Genomic DNA, 17,602 nt, shown 5'->3' on the forward strand with positions numbered 1-17,602 from the left:
TCTGCATACAGGTTGAAAAGGTATGGATAGGACACATCCCTGGCATACATCCTTCCCAATTTTGAACCATGCAACGTTACCCTGCTCTGTTCTGACGACTGCCTCTTGGTCCAAGTATAGGTTTCGCATTAGCACGATTAAATGTTCTGGGATTCCCATCCTTCTCAGAGTCAGCCATAGTTTGTTATGATCCACATAGCCAAACGCCTTTGCGTAATCAATGAAACACAGATATACATTCCTCCGGTATTCCCTGCTTTCAGCTAAGATCCATGTAACATCAGCTACAATATCCCTAGTACCACGACCCCTTCTAAACCCAGCCTGGACTTCTGGCAGATCTCTGCTGATGTGCTGTTTCCAGTCGTTTTTGGATAATCTTCAGTAGAATCTTGCTTGCATGTGAAATCAATGATATTGTTTGGTAGTTTCCACACCCAGTTGGGTCACCCTTCTTTGGAATGCGAACAAATACAGATCTCTTCCAGTCAGTTGGCCAAGTGGTTGTTTTCCAGATTTCTTGGCACAACTTGGTGAGCACATCCAGGGCAGCATATTCCTGGGGCCTTATTTTTTGCTATTTCCTTCAAAGCAGCTTGAACTTCTTCGTCACCATAGGCTCTTGCTCAAATGTTATTTCATTAAATTCTTCTGTATCTGCCAATTCCTTTTGATACAATGATTCAGTAATTCCTTCCATCTTCTTTTAATACTTCCTGGATCATTTAATATTCTGCCTAAAGCATCCTTGATTATAGCAACTCTAGGTTTGGATTTGTTCTTCAGTTCCTTGAGCTTAAGAAATGCTGAGCGAGTCCGGCCCTTTTGATTTTCCGACTCTAGCTCCTCGCACATTTCACTGTAATATTCTGCTTTGTCATTCCGAGCTGCCTTTTGGAATCTTCTGTTCAGTTCTTTAGTATTTTGAATTCTTCCTTGCGCTTTGGCTTCTCTACGCTCCAGTGCAATCTTCAGAGTTTCTTCTGACAGCCATTTTGGTCTTTTCTACCTCTTCTGTCTTTGTAATGACCGTTTGCACTCTTCCTGGATGATACCTTTGACATCCTCTCACAACTCATCTGGTCTTCGCTCGTTAGTGTTCAAGGCCTCAAATCTGTTACTGAGATGATTCTGAAATTCAGGTGGGATGAAATCAAAGTCATATTTTGGCTCCTGTGGATTTGGTTTCGTTTTCCTCAGCTTCAGCTTGAATTTGCATTTGAGTAGTTGGTGGTCTGTTCCACAATCAGCTCCTGACCTAGTTTTCACAGCTGATACTGAGCTTCTCCAGCGTTTTTTTATGCAGATGTAATCGATCTGATTCCTATGCATACCATCAGGTGAGATCCATGTGTATAACTTGCGTTTATGTCTCTTAAAAAAATATTTGCAATGAACAAGTCATTGATTGTACAAAATTCAATCATTCTATCTCCAGCTTCATTTCTGTCACCAAGCCCATGTTTTCCAACCCCTGATTCTTCTTCTCTGTTCCCAACTTTTGAGGTCCAGTCACCTATTTTTATCAATGCATCTTGATTGCATGTTCGCTCTATCTCCGACTATAAAAGTTGGTAGAAATCATCTATTTCTTCTTCTTTGGCTCTGGTTATTGGTGCATATATCTGAATGATAGTGGTATTCACTGGACGTCCTTATAAGCGTATAGATATAACTCTATCACTCACAATGTTGTACTTCAAGATGGATCTAGAAATTACTTTTTTAACTATGAAAGCGACCCCATTTTTCCTCACTTTTTCATCTCTGGAGTAATATCATATGATCATCTGACTCAAAATGTCCCATGCCAGTCCATCTCATCTCTCCAATGCCTAATATGTCAATATTTATGCGTTCCATTTCTTTCTAACAATTTCTAATTTTCCTACATTCATGGTTCTCACATTCCATGTTCCAATCACTAGTGTCTGCTTACAACTGTTCCTCTTCCTTTGTATTTCCATACTTGTAACTAATGGTTAACTCCACAATGAGGGATTTATCTTTCACTGCTCCACAAATTGCTTGTCTGTCAGATACTCCTCTAAATCTAAACATTCAGATTAAGACAGACTAGGAAGAAGGACTGGCCATCCACTTCTGAAATAGCAGGCCTCTGAAAACCCTATGTACAACAGAACACTAACAGGGCAACCTAGGTAGAACTTTCAAGTATGGAAATACAAAGGAAGAGGAACAGTTGTAAACTATTGAGTAAGACTATTACTGGTATAGAAGTCATTCTCTTATACTTACTGAATATGCATAGGCAAAATTCACTCAAATGGTAATAAGCTATTCCTTTACACACACACACACACACACACACACACACACACACACACACACACACGGCAGTGTGTGAACAGCTCAGCACATTCCATCATGACTACTACAAAAGCAATCAAAAGTAATACTATTTTGAAAAAGAAAGGACGGCATACCATTCTACTCAGAGCTCCTTACCTGTTCTCCTTTTCCTTTGGGTACAACTCTTTTATCATCCATATCACACTTGTTTCCTAGTAACATTCTTTCCACATCTTCATTGGCATGCTAAAAGGAAATGAAGTTTTACTTTTACACTTTCTCATTAATTATGGCTTAATATTCTCTAAAAATCGCTATATTTTAGGAGACCATGCTTATATACAGTTTTAAAAAGCAACCACCCTGAAACCACCCGTGCTGAAAGGCTATAAAAATGTCTTACAGACCCAGGGAAAAAACAACCAATTAATACATATCCTTGTCAATTATTATTTCCCCCTACAGTCCAGCCTATGTTTTCACTGAAAGGGTAGATACAGGTAAAATATCTGAAACTAGAATAGCTTATCCATAAACTGTGTCTCAATTGGGTCTTGGTTTTAATTTATATATACTGTACTTGAAAAAGCTTAATTAAAAATGTCAGAGACCTTTAAGTCTCAAAAAGCTATACTGCCTGGGCACAAAACAATGACCCTACACAGAAATAACTGGTTGGAAGCAAATGGTTGCAGTAGGGTCACTCTTTCTGACAGGGCGGAGTGAGTAGACCCATGGAAATGACAAAATCTGTTCTTGGTCTGAATAACTCAAACTGTGAGATGGAGCAAAAAACCCAAACCAAGATATGATTAGGAAGGATGTCTCTTTTAATGGGGGAAGATACTCTCAAATAGAATCACAACCGTATGAAAGAAAAATTACACAGAGTATTGTAAGGAGACTTCCTATTTAGAAAGATTTAAACCTTTTACCTTCTGGTTAGCAGCTCAGTGCACTATTTACACCATCCAGGAACTCCTATCTGAATTTACTGCCTCCTGATTCATTACTGGCTAAAACAAAGGAAATTTGGCTAACACCCAATAATAATCACAACACATCAAGTGTGCTCCCAGTAATAACTGTGCAATGTACTGAGCCAGTAATCAAAATTTAGAGATGGACCTCAGAAGCCTTCCAAGAATCTCCAGTAACCACACACAAGATCTTGTGGGTTCTGACATTTTTTTCCCTCTGGGGAGATGCTACATTCTATAAGGGGTCCATGACCTCCCCAAACGGGTACAGAATCACTGGCCAAAAAATGTCCAGCCACTAATTGGACAAATTATCTCAGTCATCTGAAATAATCTTCCAATACCAGGGCTGTTAACAAGTGTCTCCAATAAGAAGATAATTTCTCCAAATTTTAAACTTCATGGGCTACTACTATAACAAGGCATATTTCAAAGTTAAGGAGTAAAGGAAATCAATGAAAAGGGGTCCGTATTTAAGTGAACAATAAAGATAAAAAATATGAAATCATCATTGATATATACTGGTAATCAGATTGCTGAAACTTTGAGTATTTTTTCCACTGGGCTCGAAATGCCCCAACACTTACAAATACAGCTTTAACAGTAAGCCTAAAATAGAAACTGAAGAGCTCTGCTGAAGTCCTTCCTGCAATCTTGCTTAAAAGGCATTCTAGGGAAATACTAGCACACTATGGGTACAGTTCACAGGGAGTTGTGATACAAACATCCTTGGTGGTTTGAATCCAGTGGCTCGGCAAAAGAAAGATGGGTACTCTCCCCTGTGCCATTTACAGCGTCCAAAACCCCTGTGGAGGGTCGAGTCAGCTGTGGGAGGTCCTGGCTCAACAACAATGAGAGTGAGAGCAATACCAGGTAACTAATACAGTGATGACTACACCCTGCTATTACCTTGAGTTTTACACAAATGAAATGGACTCAACAGGGCCCAGTCTTCTTCAGAAGTAGGAAGCAACTATTTTTTCCCTTTGAGGAAGAAATCTGGAACCACATTTGGACTGACCTCATGTAGACTGGCACAAATTTACTAAGAATTTTTGGTAGAAGTTAAAAATTTCTGTTGCCTTAATGAGGAGATCAGCTGGTATCTCTCGGCATGAACAACAAGCCATAAACTAAGCCTTCAGGTACATAAAATGTGACATGGTCTTATTGGGATGCTTAGCTAGATGTTACGATTGTCAAAAACACCTTATAGGTCCTCTCTTGGTTCCTGAGTGTGATGACTGAGTGTTCATCCTTTTGTATGACATGTGCCTCCATTAAACCTTGTTACAACATTGGCCCATTACCTGTTTGACATGGAAAAAGCTCACCAAAACCCAAAAACATCCAATACATCTGATTTTGTAGCATAACAAACAGAACCCCAACCATTGCTCTAGCTATTTTCAACTCCTGGTGACCATGTGTATTATAGTTTAACAGGGGTTTTTTTTTTGCTATAATTTTAATAGCAATAGACTCTTGTGCCATCGAGTTGGAATCTACTCATAGCTGACCCTGGAGTAGGTGTTCAGAAGCAGTTAACTCCAGGGAAGGTGATGCTCCTGTGAAGCAGTTGATGGATTCAAACCAGATATCTTTGGGGCTGCTGCATAGCTTCTTACCGGTAAGCCATTAGAACTCCCTACTAGACTTTCAGTCTGGAGTATGTGTTGTGTGCATCTGAATTGCCAAAACTCAGGTCAGCAATCAAGCATAAACTATTTATCAAAGTCAGAAAACGTGCCAGACTCAGAAAGATCAGGCAGTCCTGGCAATGAGCTTTGCCAGAATTCTTCCAACTGAGGCCCACCTACTGGCACAAATAGTCCATGTATCCAGAAGTAAACCATAAAAGGGTTGCAAGATAAAAGCTTGGTGATCTACTTCTGGAAAAATCAAACGAAATCAAATTGAGGCACAGAGAACAGTTCTACTCTGACACATATGAGCTAACTATGCGTCGACTTGACAGCCCACTGGCTCTTTTATTTACACAATACCAAAGAAAGGCACTGTAAGCAGGCAGCCATCTGTTTCTTTGAATAACAAATACAAAAAGTAAATAATTCAACGATTTAGATCCTCCCAGAAGAGCCGTGGATGAGCATTAACATTACTGGTAAGTATATTCATTTTCTCCTGGACACAGAGCCAACTAATTGGTCCTAAAAGCCTTCTGAGGTCCCAACTCTTCTCACAATTTCTTAGTTGTTGGAATGGACGGAAAACCTCATAAGCAGTTCCTTACTTCACCTCTACGTTGCATGTGAACTTCCGAGTTGTAAAACAACCCAGTGGTGGATGGAATCTGCTCCAGGACTTAAGAACCATAAATGACATAGCTGAGCCTCTACATCTTGTGGTTCCTAACCTCTACACTAAAATAGACAAAGTGCTAGTCTATAGGCCTTTTATTATAAGAACCACCTTCCCTCTGTAACTTGATTTGTGCCACTATTAGAACCTCTACTTGGAATATTATTGCTTTTAAATTTTTGACTCATGTACTTTTAACTTGTTAAATTTGTGTCTTCTAGGCTGCAACACTTCCATGATACATCTTCAAGGATATGAACACGTATGGCTAAGGACAATTGATAACAGTGTATCTAAATTCCAAAATCAATCTCCATAATAGTCTATGTGTTTCCTACTGCCAAAGGGGCCCTTTAGAGTAGTGAGAGAAGATCTTTACCCTGAAACCCACAGCGTCCCTTTTCAGCAGGAAATAGCTAAGAGAATACGCCATCCCCTTTTCCTTATGAATCAGGGTGAAGTCTCTCTCAGGGAGGAGTGATAGGGAATGGCAAAGGACACACTGACAAAGGAGATTAATCAGAACTGGCTTTGACAAGCACTGTGGCAACTGGACAATTAAAACAGACATGGGGGGAGGGAAAGAAGAACGAACTGGGGATGAGGGTGGAGAAAACAGTGCAACAATGAATGAATGAAAACCCACAATCTCTGTAAATGTTCATTAAAACTAATAAAATTTAATAATAATTTAAAAAAGTAATTAAGGTTAAACCTGCTATTTGACAAATCTTTACACTAAGATTCTTAACATGGTGGTGGTTGTTAGGCGCTATATGGCAGAGTCTGACTCATAACGACACTATGAACAGCAGACCTGAGCCCTGTCCTGTGCTGTGCCATCCTCATCATCTCTGACACACCTGAGCCCTTTGCTGCAGTCTGTGTGTCAATTCATCTTGTTGGTGGTATTCCTCTTTCAATGACCCTCCACCTTTCCAAGCATGATGCCTCTTTCCAAGGAATAGCCTCTCCTAGCAACAAGTCCAAATTATGAGAGATGAAGCCTTTTACATGGTAATACTGACAATCAAGCAAGATGAGAGTAAAGTAGATGCCACTTTCAAAGCAGGAGATGATAAAACCAGTATTTACAGGATATATAGTTTCACATGCTTTCTTATGTCAATATGCAAATCTTACTTTTCCATTAATAGTCATAAAGCTTGTGTTTACAAATCTATCAGGCAAAAGAGCACAGTAAAAACAGGTAAATATTTCATGAAGACCTATCCATAAAAATATACATGTTTATGCAAAAGCACACACATTTCTAGCCACATAAAATTACACACCTGGAGTGTAACTAGTTAAAAAAAAACAACTAGAGCTCTGGTGGCCTAGTGGCAAGAAGCTGCACTGCAATCCCAGAGGTACCCGCTTCAAATCCACCAGATGCTCTGCTGAAAAAGGCGGAACAATCGCCTTCTGTACCAGTCAGATCCAATTTGACGGTACACACATAAAAAAAAAAAAAGAAGAAAATTAAAAAAACAAAACAAAACACAACAACAACAAACTAGAATGTATGTAATACAAAATGGATTATAATAACCCAAGGTATTAATAAAGAATGATGAGTTTTGTTTCTCAACGTCAAAACTCAACATTCTGAAATGGTTAAGTCTGTGTGCTGTAGGATGGTTAATAGCACCTCTGGTCCCTACATACTACATGTCATTAGCATTTCTTCTGTCCCTCAGTTATCACACACATACTCCAAAACACCCAAACACACACACACACAAACCCTATAATGCCACACCACACATTGTCAAATTGCTAAATCACCCTTGGCTGAGAACAACTAGTTTTGCTAGAGATTAGGGGTCATCATTTAGTCACTTTAGAGGCTCCAAGAACCTAAGTCTAGTTAGCTGTGAAACAATTGAGAAGCCAAAGTATATCTAACAAACTAAGTTGTGCTAATATATAGTAAAAAGAAAATATTTAACTAAAAGAAATCATTAAGTTGTTAAAACTGGAGCTGAAAGCACACCTTATTGTTTTAGAGGACCTATGACTTGGACAAGGAATGCTGCTGGCATGTCTGTAGTGTGTTGTGTTGTCTAACCATAAAAGTATAGGGTCTCCAACGGTTCAAATCCACAGCGTCTCCAAGGAGAAAGATGGGCAGTCTCCTCCCATTAAAAAACATAGCCTCAGAAACCCAATGCAGGGCCACGATGAGATTACTAAAGACTTGTCTAGATAGATGTAAGGTCATCTCCACAGCAAATTAAATGTTATTTGCTGTGAAAGTCAAAAGTAAGCTATCTGTTCTGCCTTAAACGTTGCCGCAAATGATGGCAAAATGTGTTTCTAACCACGGTGGTCAATTTAAAAGTGTGTGGCAATGTGTTAAACATAAATTCTCTATCAGCCCCATCCATGTAGTTATCATTCCTACTTACCTCCTTCAAGTCTCAGCCTGAATGTCATTTCTCTCATTTCCCAGGTTCTATAAGGTACTTTAAAAATACATGAATACTTTGTATTTCCTTGTTCTTAATATCCTGAGTTCTGGGGGTATAGTTGACAGAAAGTGCTGCTAAACCAAAGGCCGAGCTTCTCTGGTCGTCTGAATCCAATCTGAATGAGAGCTGGGCAATCTCAAGAGACCTTCTCCATCCTGGGAAAACTCCACCCACAGGTCTACAGCCCAACAGAGGGGCAGCTATGAGCCAGCTCTGACCTGGGCAAAGGAAGCCTCTAACATGAATGGAAGACAGTTTACATCTGCCATGCTACATGCTGAGCATCTAAGAAAACATCTAACACAAAGTGGAGCTTTAATTTGGCTAACTTTTTGTTGTTTTTTGTTTTAATTGCCTCTATGATGCAAGCTTTCTAAGAACCACAGTTTTGGGCAGAAGTACATGATTCTTCAGTTTGACATTTGACAGTCTCAATGTTGTCCCCCCACCCCCTTTTTAATCTGTTAATCCATGTAATCTGGAGTGGTCACTCTCCCCATGTCCCTGGCATATAAATGTCCACTCAATCTTAGAAGAATGTGGGCTATAAAAATAATATTATGAATTGTCTGTGTTTCCAATAAACTGGGTCCTTTCACCTATTACTTAGTGAAATGAACTATTAATGAATGGGCTGTTATTACTGAGTTCTCCAGCTTTCATTAGGATATTTTTCCAGTCTGTTAAAGGCATAATAAAAAAGAAAGTTTTTTAGTGGCACTGAATTCAAGCCTTTCTATGTCAAAGACACTATTCCCTCCAGACAAACTGTACTTGAAAAATTTAAGTAATACAGCATACAAAAACAAAAAGAGGTGGCTAATTAAGGGTAGGGGGAGGAATCAAAGGCCTGCCCAGTCTGTTCAATCTTACTTATCATCAAGGAGAGACTCTTAGGATCTCTGAGCAGGCCATGCAGAAAAACCTTGTATCCACATTAAGTGCTTCTCAAACTTTAATGCACATATTAATCACCAGAACATCTTATCAAAATGCAAATACTGACTAGGTCTATAGTAGGGTTCTAGATTACTTCTAATAAAGTCCCAAATGATGCTGACACTGCTGGGTTTACCAATGACTCCGGGAAACAAAAGTGACTGTGCATCACTGAGGAGCACCTTTACTGAGACGTGGTCTTTCATCCTAATACTTATATATATTCCTATACATATATTTAAAACAAGCTTGAGGTAGTTAAGTGGTATGGTACATCTTTGATATATTCAGCATGCTTTTAAGTATTCATTTTCTTCCACTGGATTATTCAGATGTAATGATTTACAATAAATACATGAACCTGTAAACAGGCCATCTAACCCACCGCTAATTAACTTTACAATGACCAAGAGACTCTGAAGCACGTTAGTTCTACCATTCCTTTGTATTTTTATTGTGCTTCTATTAGAAGGAAATAAGCCTGTCAAAACTAAACTGTAAACAATTTACTTCAAGGTATATGGTTTGGAGATCAATCTATAATATAACACCATTACAGTGAATCAAAATGGCCTAACATGATGAAAGAGGAAAGCGGTTTTGGTCCTATGAGCTCTAAAAGCCAGATATTATTATTTCTTCATCACAGATGAAAAAAGTAAGGTTTATAGCAATGACTCTCAAACTATAGTGAACACCAGAAACTCTATATATTTTTAAAACATAGGTTGTTTGGCTCCACCTAATTCCAAAGATGAGAAACAGTGCATGAGAATTTGCATTTCTCATCAATTTTCAGGTGATGCTCATGCTGTGAATTGAGAACTGTAGGTTTAGAGCAATGTTTTTCCAAAGTGTAATGAGCACTCCAAAGACCAAGCCATGTATTCTCAATGCAAAGTTTCATGGTGAAACACGTAACCAAGCTTGGCAGAAATTACATACCATTAACTCCCTTCTATAACATTCACCATCAATCAGAGCATATGGAAGGCTCAAAATCTCCATAATAGATTTTACGTGTTCATAGAACCCTTTATCCCAATTAATACTAAAATGTTTAATATACTGTAGACAAAACAGAATTAAGAAATTAAGCAAAATTACAGTACTACATAAACAGCAGGATCAGGATAGGATTCTAACTAAGCTATTGTGACTGCTCCTCACCTCTTTCCATTATTCCAAAGCAAAGAAAACTTGTACTTGTCTCCTTTTGCTAAAGAAATAACTGTAAAGCAAGGCATTAAAGCTCAGTTCAGATTTTTAAAAGAACAGTTTTACTGTGATAAAATTCACATACCATAAAATTCACTTAAAATATATAATTCAGAGGTTTTAAAAATATTCACAGAGCTGTACTATTACCACTATATAATTTCAGAATATTTTTATCACTTTCTTCTCCCCCAAAACTCAAACCCATTAGCTCATTCCCCTTTTGCTCCAACTATGTGGCCCAATGCAACTTAATCTATTTTTAGTCTCTATGTACTTGACTATTATAGATATTTCATATAAATGGTAAATGGACTCATACAATCTTGCTCTTTTATGTATCTGGTTTCTTCCATATATCTGATCAAATGTTTTCAACATCTGTCCATGCTTTAATATGCATTAGTACCTCATTCTTTTCCACAGCTGAATAGTCCACTCTATGGCTATGTCTCTTTATATTTTTCCATTCAATGCCTGATAAAACATTACGTTTGCTTCCAGTTTTTTGGCTATTACAAATAATGCTATTATGAACACTCACAAGTTTCTGAGTAGACGTACAGTTTTATTTTTCTTTCTTATACCCCAGAGTGAATAGTTGGATCATAGAATAACTGTATGTTTAACCTTTTGAGGAACTGTCAAACTGCTTTGGAAGCGTTTCAGTTTCTCTACATCTTTCTCAAATGCTACTGTCCACTTTAAAAAAATTATAATCACCCTAGTGGGTATGGAGTAGTATCTCCCTGTGGATTTGATTCGTCTTTCCCTAGTCACTAATGATGCTGAGAATTTTTATATGCTTCTAGTCATTTGTTTACTTTTTCTGGAGAAATATACTCACATATCCTTTGCCCAATTTTTAATTGGGTTATGTGTTGTTATTGTTAGACTGTAATAAATATTTGTATATTCCCATATAAATCTCTTAAAAGATAAAGGATTTATTAAATTTTTTTCATTCTACAACTTGTCTTTTCATTTACTTGATAGTCTTCTTTGAAAATGAAAATTTCTTAATTTATCTACTTTTCTTCTTGCTTGTTTTTTTTTAATATTGTAACTAAGAAAACTATTAAGAAAATTTACTCCCAGACTTTCTTTTGAGTTTCACTTCTTACATTTATGTCTATGATCTATACTGAATTAATTTTCATCTATAACACAAAATTGGATTCCAAACATTATTCTTTTGCATGGAGAGACCCAGTTGTTCTGGCACAATTTGTTAAAAAGATGCATTTTTTCCTTGAATTGTCCTTGCACCCTTACTAAAAGTCAACTGATCAGTAAAGACATAGCTTTTAATTTTGTATTCTCAATTCAATTCCACTGACGTATGACTGCCAGAATGACATTATTTTACTTCATTTTCACAGTGGTTTTAAAGCTGGAATGTGTGGGTCTCTAACTTTGTTCTTCTATAATACTATTATAGTGGATACTCTGAGTCCTTTGCATTTTTAAAATTTTGGCAGAAAAAGGAAAAAAAGAAATTCACCAAAAAAAAAAAATCCCATGGACAACCAAAAAAAGATCTAAAGTAGTACTGTCAAACTTACAGCTTTCCAATCCAAAAACAAGGAATGTCTTTTCATTTATGCAGATATTCTTTCCTTCAAATATGTTTTGTGACGTTCAGTATCCAAAATCTTACACATTTTATTAAATTTAATGCCAAATATTTTATTCTTTTTGATACTAAATAAATGAAATTTTTTCTTAGCTGCATCTTCAGACTGCTCAATACTAATGTATAGAACCATAACGAATACTTACATACTTATCTTGATCTTCTTTGCAACCATGGTGAACACACGGATTATCTGTTTGTAAAATGTACTTTCCAGTTTAGATGTCCCTTCTCTCCTTGTCTAACTGTCCCAGTTAGAACTTCCAGTACAATACTGACAAGTGGCAGAGCAGACATCTATGTCAAGTCTCTGATTTGAGAAGGTATGTTTTCATCTTCTCGCTATTAAAAACTTTTCTTAGTTTGCTGAGTGTATTTATCATGAAAGGGTACTGTATTTTGACAAATACTTTTTCTGTGTCTAGTATAAGATGATCATATGTTTCTTTCTGCCTTTCCTTCTATTAGTATGGTGTGTTTTACCTTACTGATTTCATGTTTATATTTTGGGGACAAGTTCCACCTAACCTAAACTAATACCACTCTAGCATAGTCAGTTTTGACTCACTTGACCCTCCACTGGATTTCCAAGGCTGTATATCTTTATGGTAAGAGATCTTTCTCCCATGAGTGGCTGGTAGATATGAACTGCTAACTTTTCCGTTAGCAGCCCAATGCATTCATTACATACTACTATATCACCAGAGCTCCTTGAGACATAGTCCTTTCTAGATTTCTTTTCCTTTAAACAAATATACCATTTCTTTGAAGTTTTAGCTCTACAACTAAGAAAAATTAGTCTAAGCCAACTTCCTTTCTCCTTCAATTCAAGAAAAAAGTATTTCAGTTGGTACTGAGAAACTTAAGCTACTCCGTCTACTACAAAATAATGTCTCTGAATAAATGATCCATATAAAGCATGCGACTTGGACAAAGTATAAAATAAAGAATAAGGAGATCCAAAACTCCAGCTTACTTAAGATCTATGTGGTTCATTAATCATAAGAAATAAAAACAGGTTTTCTCTTAAAGATTTATTATACTAAAGAACCTTAGGATTGCTACCAATGAAATTATTATTCTTAGATGTAATACAGGCTTTGTATCTCTTGTCAAAATTTGCTTTAAATAGTTGATTTTAATTTCAAAACCTAGAAGGAAGCAATACGGCATAAAAAATAATTTTAACAAGAAGTCACTTATATTGTAGCAAAGACATGCTATGACAACTTTATCTCAGAAAAGTTAATATTTCTGTATGACTATATTTTCTGGGCTAGATTTTTATTTTCCTGGTATATTTAATCTTTTAAAATATCAAAATATCTTATTTTTAGAACTTAAAAAACGGTTTAAGATTACTATTGAACATTTAATCCACATGAAATGAAATAAAAATAAACTGACAAAGAATCCAGTTAGAATTCATGGAGAGTAGCATTGTAAATCCATTATATATCTACTGTCTGAGCCCATTTTAGAAGGAAACTGCACAGTTGGGGATATTTTAGTCATTTTCTTGAGTAGAGTTCCAAGATACATCTGCCAAAATGTTTAAGAAAAAGACAGGCGAAGAATAACATTTATGCTTTAAAAAGTATAAATATTTCAACAATTACTACTTATAGCCTAAAGATAACTGTAATACTATTGTTCTCAGGCAAGCACACAAAACTGGAAGAGTTTATAAACTTTCTTAGTCTTACCTCATCTATGTTTCTAAGCCATTTGCTGATGTTTTCAAAACTTTTACCATTGGTGATGTCATATACTAGCATAATACCCATTGCTCCTCTGTAGTAGGAGGTTGTGATGGTGTGAAATCGCTCCTGGCCTGCTGTATCCCTGAAATACAGGCAAGAATTTGTATTAAGCATTATGCAAATGCTATATTCCGGCTAAAGAACAAAATAATAAAACAATTTGGCAAGATAGATTAAAATTCACAGCACACCATAATGCAAACCAGAATGACTCACTTAAGCTGTCAAGAAGTGTCATTCTTAGAAGTATTTAAAAAAATGACATTAGTGACCAACTCATATTAGAAACATGGAAATTACAGTAGAAAGAAGAAAAAAGTTACTTTTCTGAAGTTATTTCATGGCCATCAGCAAGCACCATGAAAACTGTTGCCAATGAAGTATAAAACATGTGGGGGTTTTCTGATTACTAAAGAATTATGGTATAATCATACTTATTTGAAATCATTGACAAACAGTTATAAAAATAGTCTCATCTGTAAAAAACAAGATAGAAATCATAAATAAGAAAGTTTCTAATCATTTAAATAATATTTTACTGTGTTTTCAGTGGACGTTTATAAAGCAAATTAAGTTCCCTTCTAATAATTTATATACACATTGTTCACTGACACTGGTTACATTTTTCACAATGTGTCAACATTTTCACTATTTTCATTTTGGTTATTCTGTCTCTAGTAATCTAGTTTTCCTGTCCTCTGACCTCTTCACTTTAGAATAACTATTCATAAGGCCCATAGATGATTTTTTAAATAAGTACAGTTACCATGCTTTATAAAATTAATCTGACATTTAGCAAAAAGGTGACCTTGAGTTCTGGTTCAAGATCAGGAAGTTTTCTAGTCAACAGATTAAGTATAGACTTTTTTTATTAACATATAATTTTTATTTGTGTGAAAGTCTACGGATCATGTTGGGTTTTCATTCAAAGGTCTTTTTTTTTTTTCATTTTCTAATTAATTTTAATGAACGTTTACAGAGACTTAGGGTTTCCAGTCATTCATTGTTGCACATTTCTCCCCCGCCCCATTCACTCTTCTCCTTGAAAAGAAAGAAAAAATCTTTCATTGTCAGGCAATCCCTCCCTCCCAAATCCACTCCACTATGCAGCCTTCACTCTGGACTTTTGTAATGACAAGAATACCCATTCACAGATTCCTTTTAAACAGTTCTCTCCCTCATCTGTTTCAATGCAATATACATCATTACTCCCCTCCTTTTCTGTCCTCCCTCAACCTTGATGTCAGTCATTTTACGATAGTGGCCCCATGTGATATTTGTCCTTTCGTGACTGAGATATTTCACTCAGCATAATGTCCTCAAGGGTCATCCATTTTGCATAATATTTCATAAGTTCCTTGTTTTTCAATGCTGCATAGTATTCCATTGTGTGAATATACCATAGCTTCTCTATCCATTCATTTGTTGATGGGCACTTGGGTTGTTTCCAGCTCTTTGCTATTGCGAACAAAGCCACAATAAACATGGGTGCACAAAGGTCTTTCATTTTATAATATTAATTACAACTAATTGTAATTAATTACAATGTCTCATCAAACCTAAATTTTTCCATCACCCAACTTCTCTAGTAAATTTTTTCTAAAATAAAATTTTTATCTTATACTAGTTGGACAATGACTAAGGAGGATAGAAGGAGAATTGATGCCTTTGAGTTGTGGTGCTGGAGTATTGAGAGTACCATGGACTGCTAGGAAAACAAACAGATTCATCCTGGAAAGGGTCAAACCGGGCTGCTCCTTGGAGGTAAGGATTCCAAGGCTACGTCTAACATACTTTGGACATGTTCCAAGGAGGGACAGGTCCTTGGAGAGGGACATCATGCTTGGTAGGGTGGAGGGACAGAGCAGAAGGGGAAGACCCTCTATGAGGTGGATTGATTCAGTGACTGGGGTAATCGGGATGGGTGTATCGGATTGGCACAGGACAGAACAGAGTTTAGGGATGTTGTACATAGGGTCGCTAAGAGTCGCAAGCGACTCGACGGCACATAACAACAACAACAACAACAACTTGTTTACTTACAAAGTTCATATACATTGTTTTTCACCCCGGATCTTTCCCATTTCCTTTACTCCCCCCTCCCTCCACCAAACTGTACGGCCCCCCCTTCTGCCATTCTTATCCCTGTTAACTCTCCAAGATTGATTCTATTTGTATATAAGTCTTTTCTTAGCATTTTATATTAGTAGCCTTATAATGTAATTGTCCTTTTTTGACTGACTTATGTCATTCACTATAATGTGTTCTAGATTCATCCACATTGTACAATACTTCACAAATTCCTGATAGTTTCTTGGTGATGCATAACACACTAGTGTGTGATTGTACTGCACTTTCTTTAGTCATCTGTCCACTAATGGCACTTTAGTTGTTCCTAACGCTTTGATATTGTAAAGAATACTTAAAAAAAAATAATATGGGTCAGTCTGTGTTACAGTTATTTCACATTTTTCACCCATTCTGTTAATGGTCATAAAAGTGATAGCCAGTTATCACCCAGTTCTTCTGGTTTTAGTGATAAACAGCCGACCCTCCAAGGGGTCTTGGAGGTTACACTCTACAAGGGAAGGGACTGCTTATTTTTCTCCAGAGAAGAAACCGAGCAAGGAATTTGGATCAGGAGCACAGCCCTTGAGCTCCCCTCTATAATATCAAAGGGCATGTAAAATCAAGTTACAAATCCATTTGTGACCCAGGGATTATCTATTTTTCATTCTACTTATGAACCACATTTTGCTTATCTACTTACTCTTTAATAGGCCCTTATATCCTCCCCAGTACTTGTTTTTAATCAGGGTCATGTGAGAAGGGTGAGGTGGTCCCTCGTTATATGGGATGCCCCTTCTCCAAGCAATGTAGTTTTAATTTGCTTCTATCTATCAATGATCCTAATCATGTCCGCTTATGTTTGCTGGCTGATGTCTGAATCGAGCTGCTTGTCTTTTGGAAATACTGAAATTTTCTGAATGTTTTAGAGATTACATTTTTCTTAAGTTGCCATTACTGGAGAATTTTTTCCAAGTGTTATACATTATCTTTTTTACGATTTTGAGAATCTTTAGATGAGTCTAAATATCTCATTACCAACTTAATTTAGATGGCTAAAAAATGTTGCACCTATTTTTTAATGGGCTGGCCATCCATATATCCCCTCTTGCTGTCCAAATATTTCTTCATGTCTTTTATCTATTTTTCAACTGGATGATTTGCTTTTTATTTTACCATTCAGTTTTGATACTTTAAAATATAAGCATTGTATCATATACATGGTTTACAAGTACTTCCTTCCAAATTTTGAAAGTCTTATCATTCTTTTGCACAGCAAGTATTTTAAATATTATTGAAGTACAATCTGATTTTCCTTCTTTTATGATCACACTTTTAGAGTCATAGTCAACTTGACTGCGCCTAATAAGTACAACAATATGCCCTCTAAAATTAAGTCCTAGCTGAGATTTATCAGTCTTTTTCATGTCAGTGCAGAATCCACAGCATTCAGCCAATGAATAAGAACACAAATGTTTGTTAACTGACTCAGTGTTTTAGAATCTAACCTGAAGGTTCTTTACTTAACCTGCTAGGGATGTGCCATCCCTCGGCAATAAGACCTGATATTCTCAGTCCTATCAATTCCCAATACATGCAGTTCAAATCCACCAGCAGCTCCACAGGAAAAGGATGAGCAATTTCCTCCTGTGATTAACTGCCTTTGAAAACCTGCTGGAATGTTGGTTCCAACTCGATGGGACAAAACAATATAGAAAATCTTTGACACTTCGAACATGTAGCTAGGCAAGGCTATATCTTGGAAAGGAACATCATCCTTGGAAGGGTGAAGGGTTAGTTAAGGAGAAAGACCTCCAATGGGATGGACTGACACAGTGACTTCAGCAATGGGCTCAAGTGTGTTGGAGATGTTGAGAATGGCACAGG

General features: G+C 36.8%; 1 protein-coding gene across 1 annotated transcript in view; it reads right to left on the reverse strand.

Moving 5' to 3' along the window:
• The window catches only part of RAB10 (RAB10, member RAS oncogene family), an 89,800-nt gene that overhangs the window by 8,748 nt on the left and 63,450 nt on the right, over window positions 1-17,602 (reverse strand). The window contains exons 3-4 of the mRNA XM_006880616.1: window positions 13,592-13,730; window positions 2,470-2,559 (exon numbers count right to left, since the gene is read on the reverse strand). Of these exons, the coding sequence (XP_006880678.1) occupies window positions 2,470-2,559; window positions 13,592-13,730 (229 nt within the window). The remainder of the gene's footprint in view (window positions 1-2,469; window positions 2,560-13,591; window positions 13,731-17,602) is intronic.

Source organism: Elephantulus edwardii, unplaced genomic scaffold (genome assembly GCF_000299155.1).
Source record: "Elephantulus edwardii isolate Elephantulus edwardi_28Jun2011 unplaced genomic scaffold, EleEdw1.0 scaffold00009, whole genome shotgun sequence".
Classification (NCBI taxonomy): domain Eukaryota; kingdom Metazoa; phylum Chordata; class Mammalia; order Macroscelidea; family Macroscelididae; genus Elephantulus; species Elephantulus edwardii.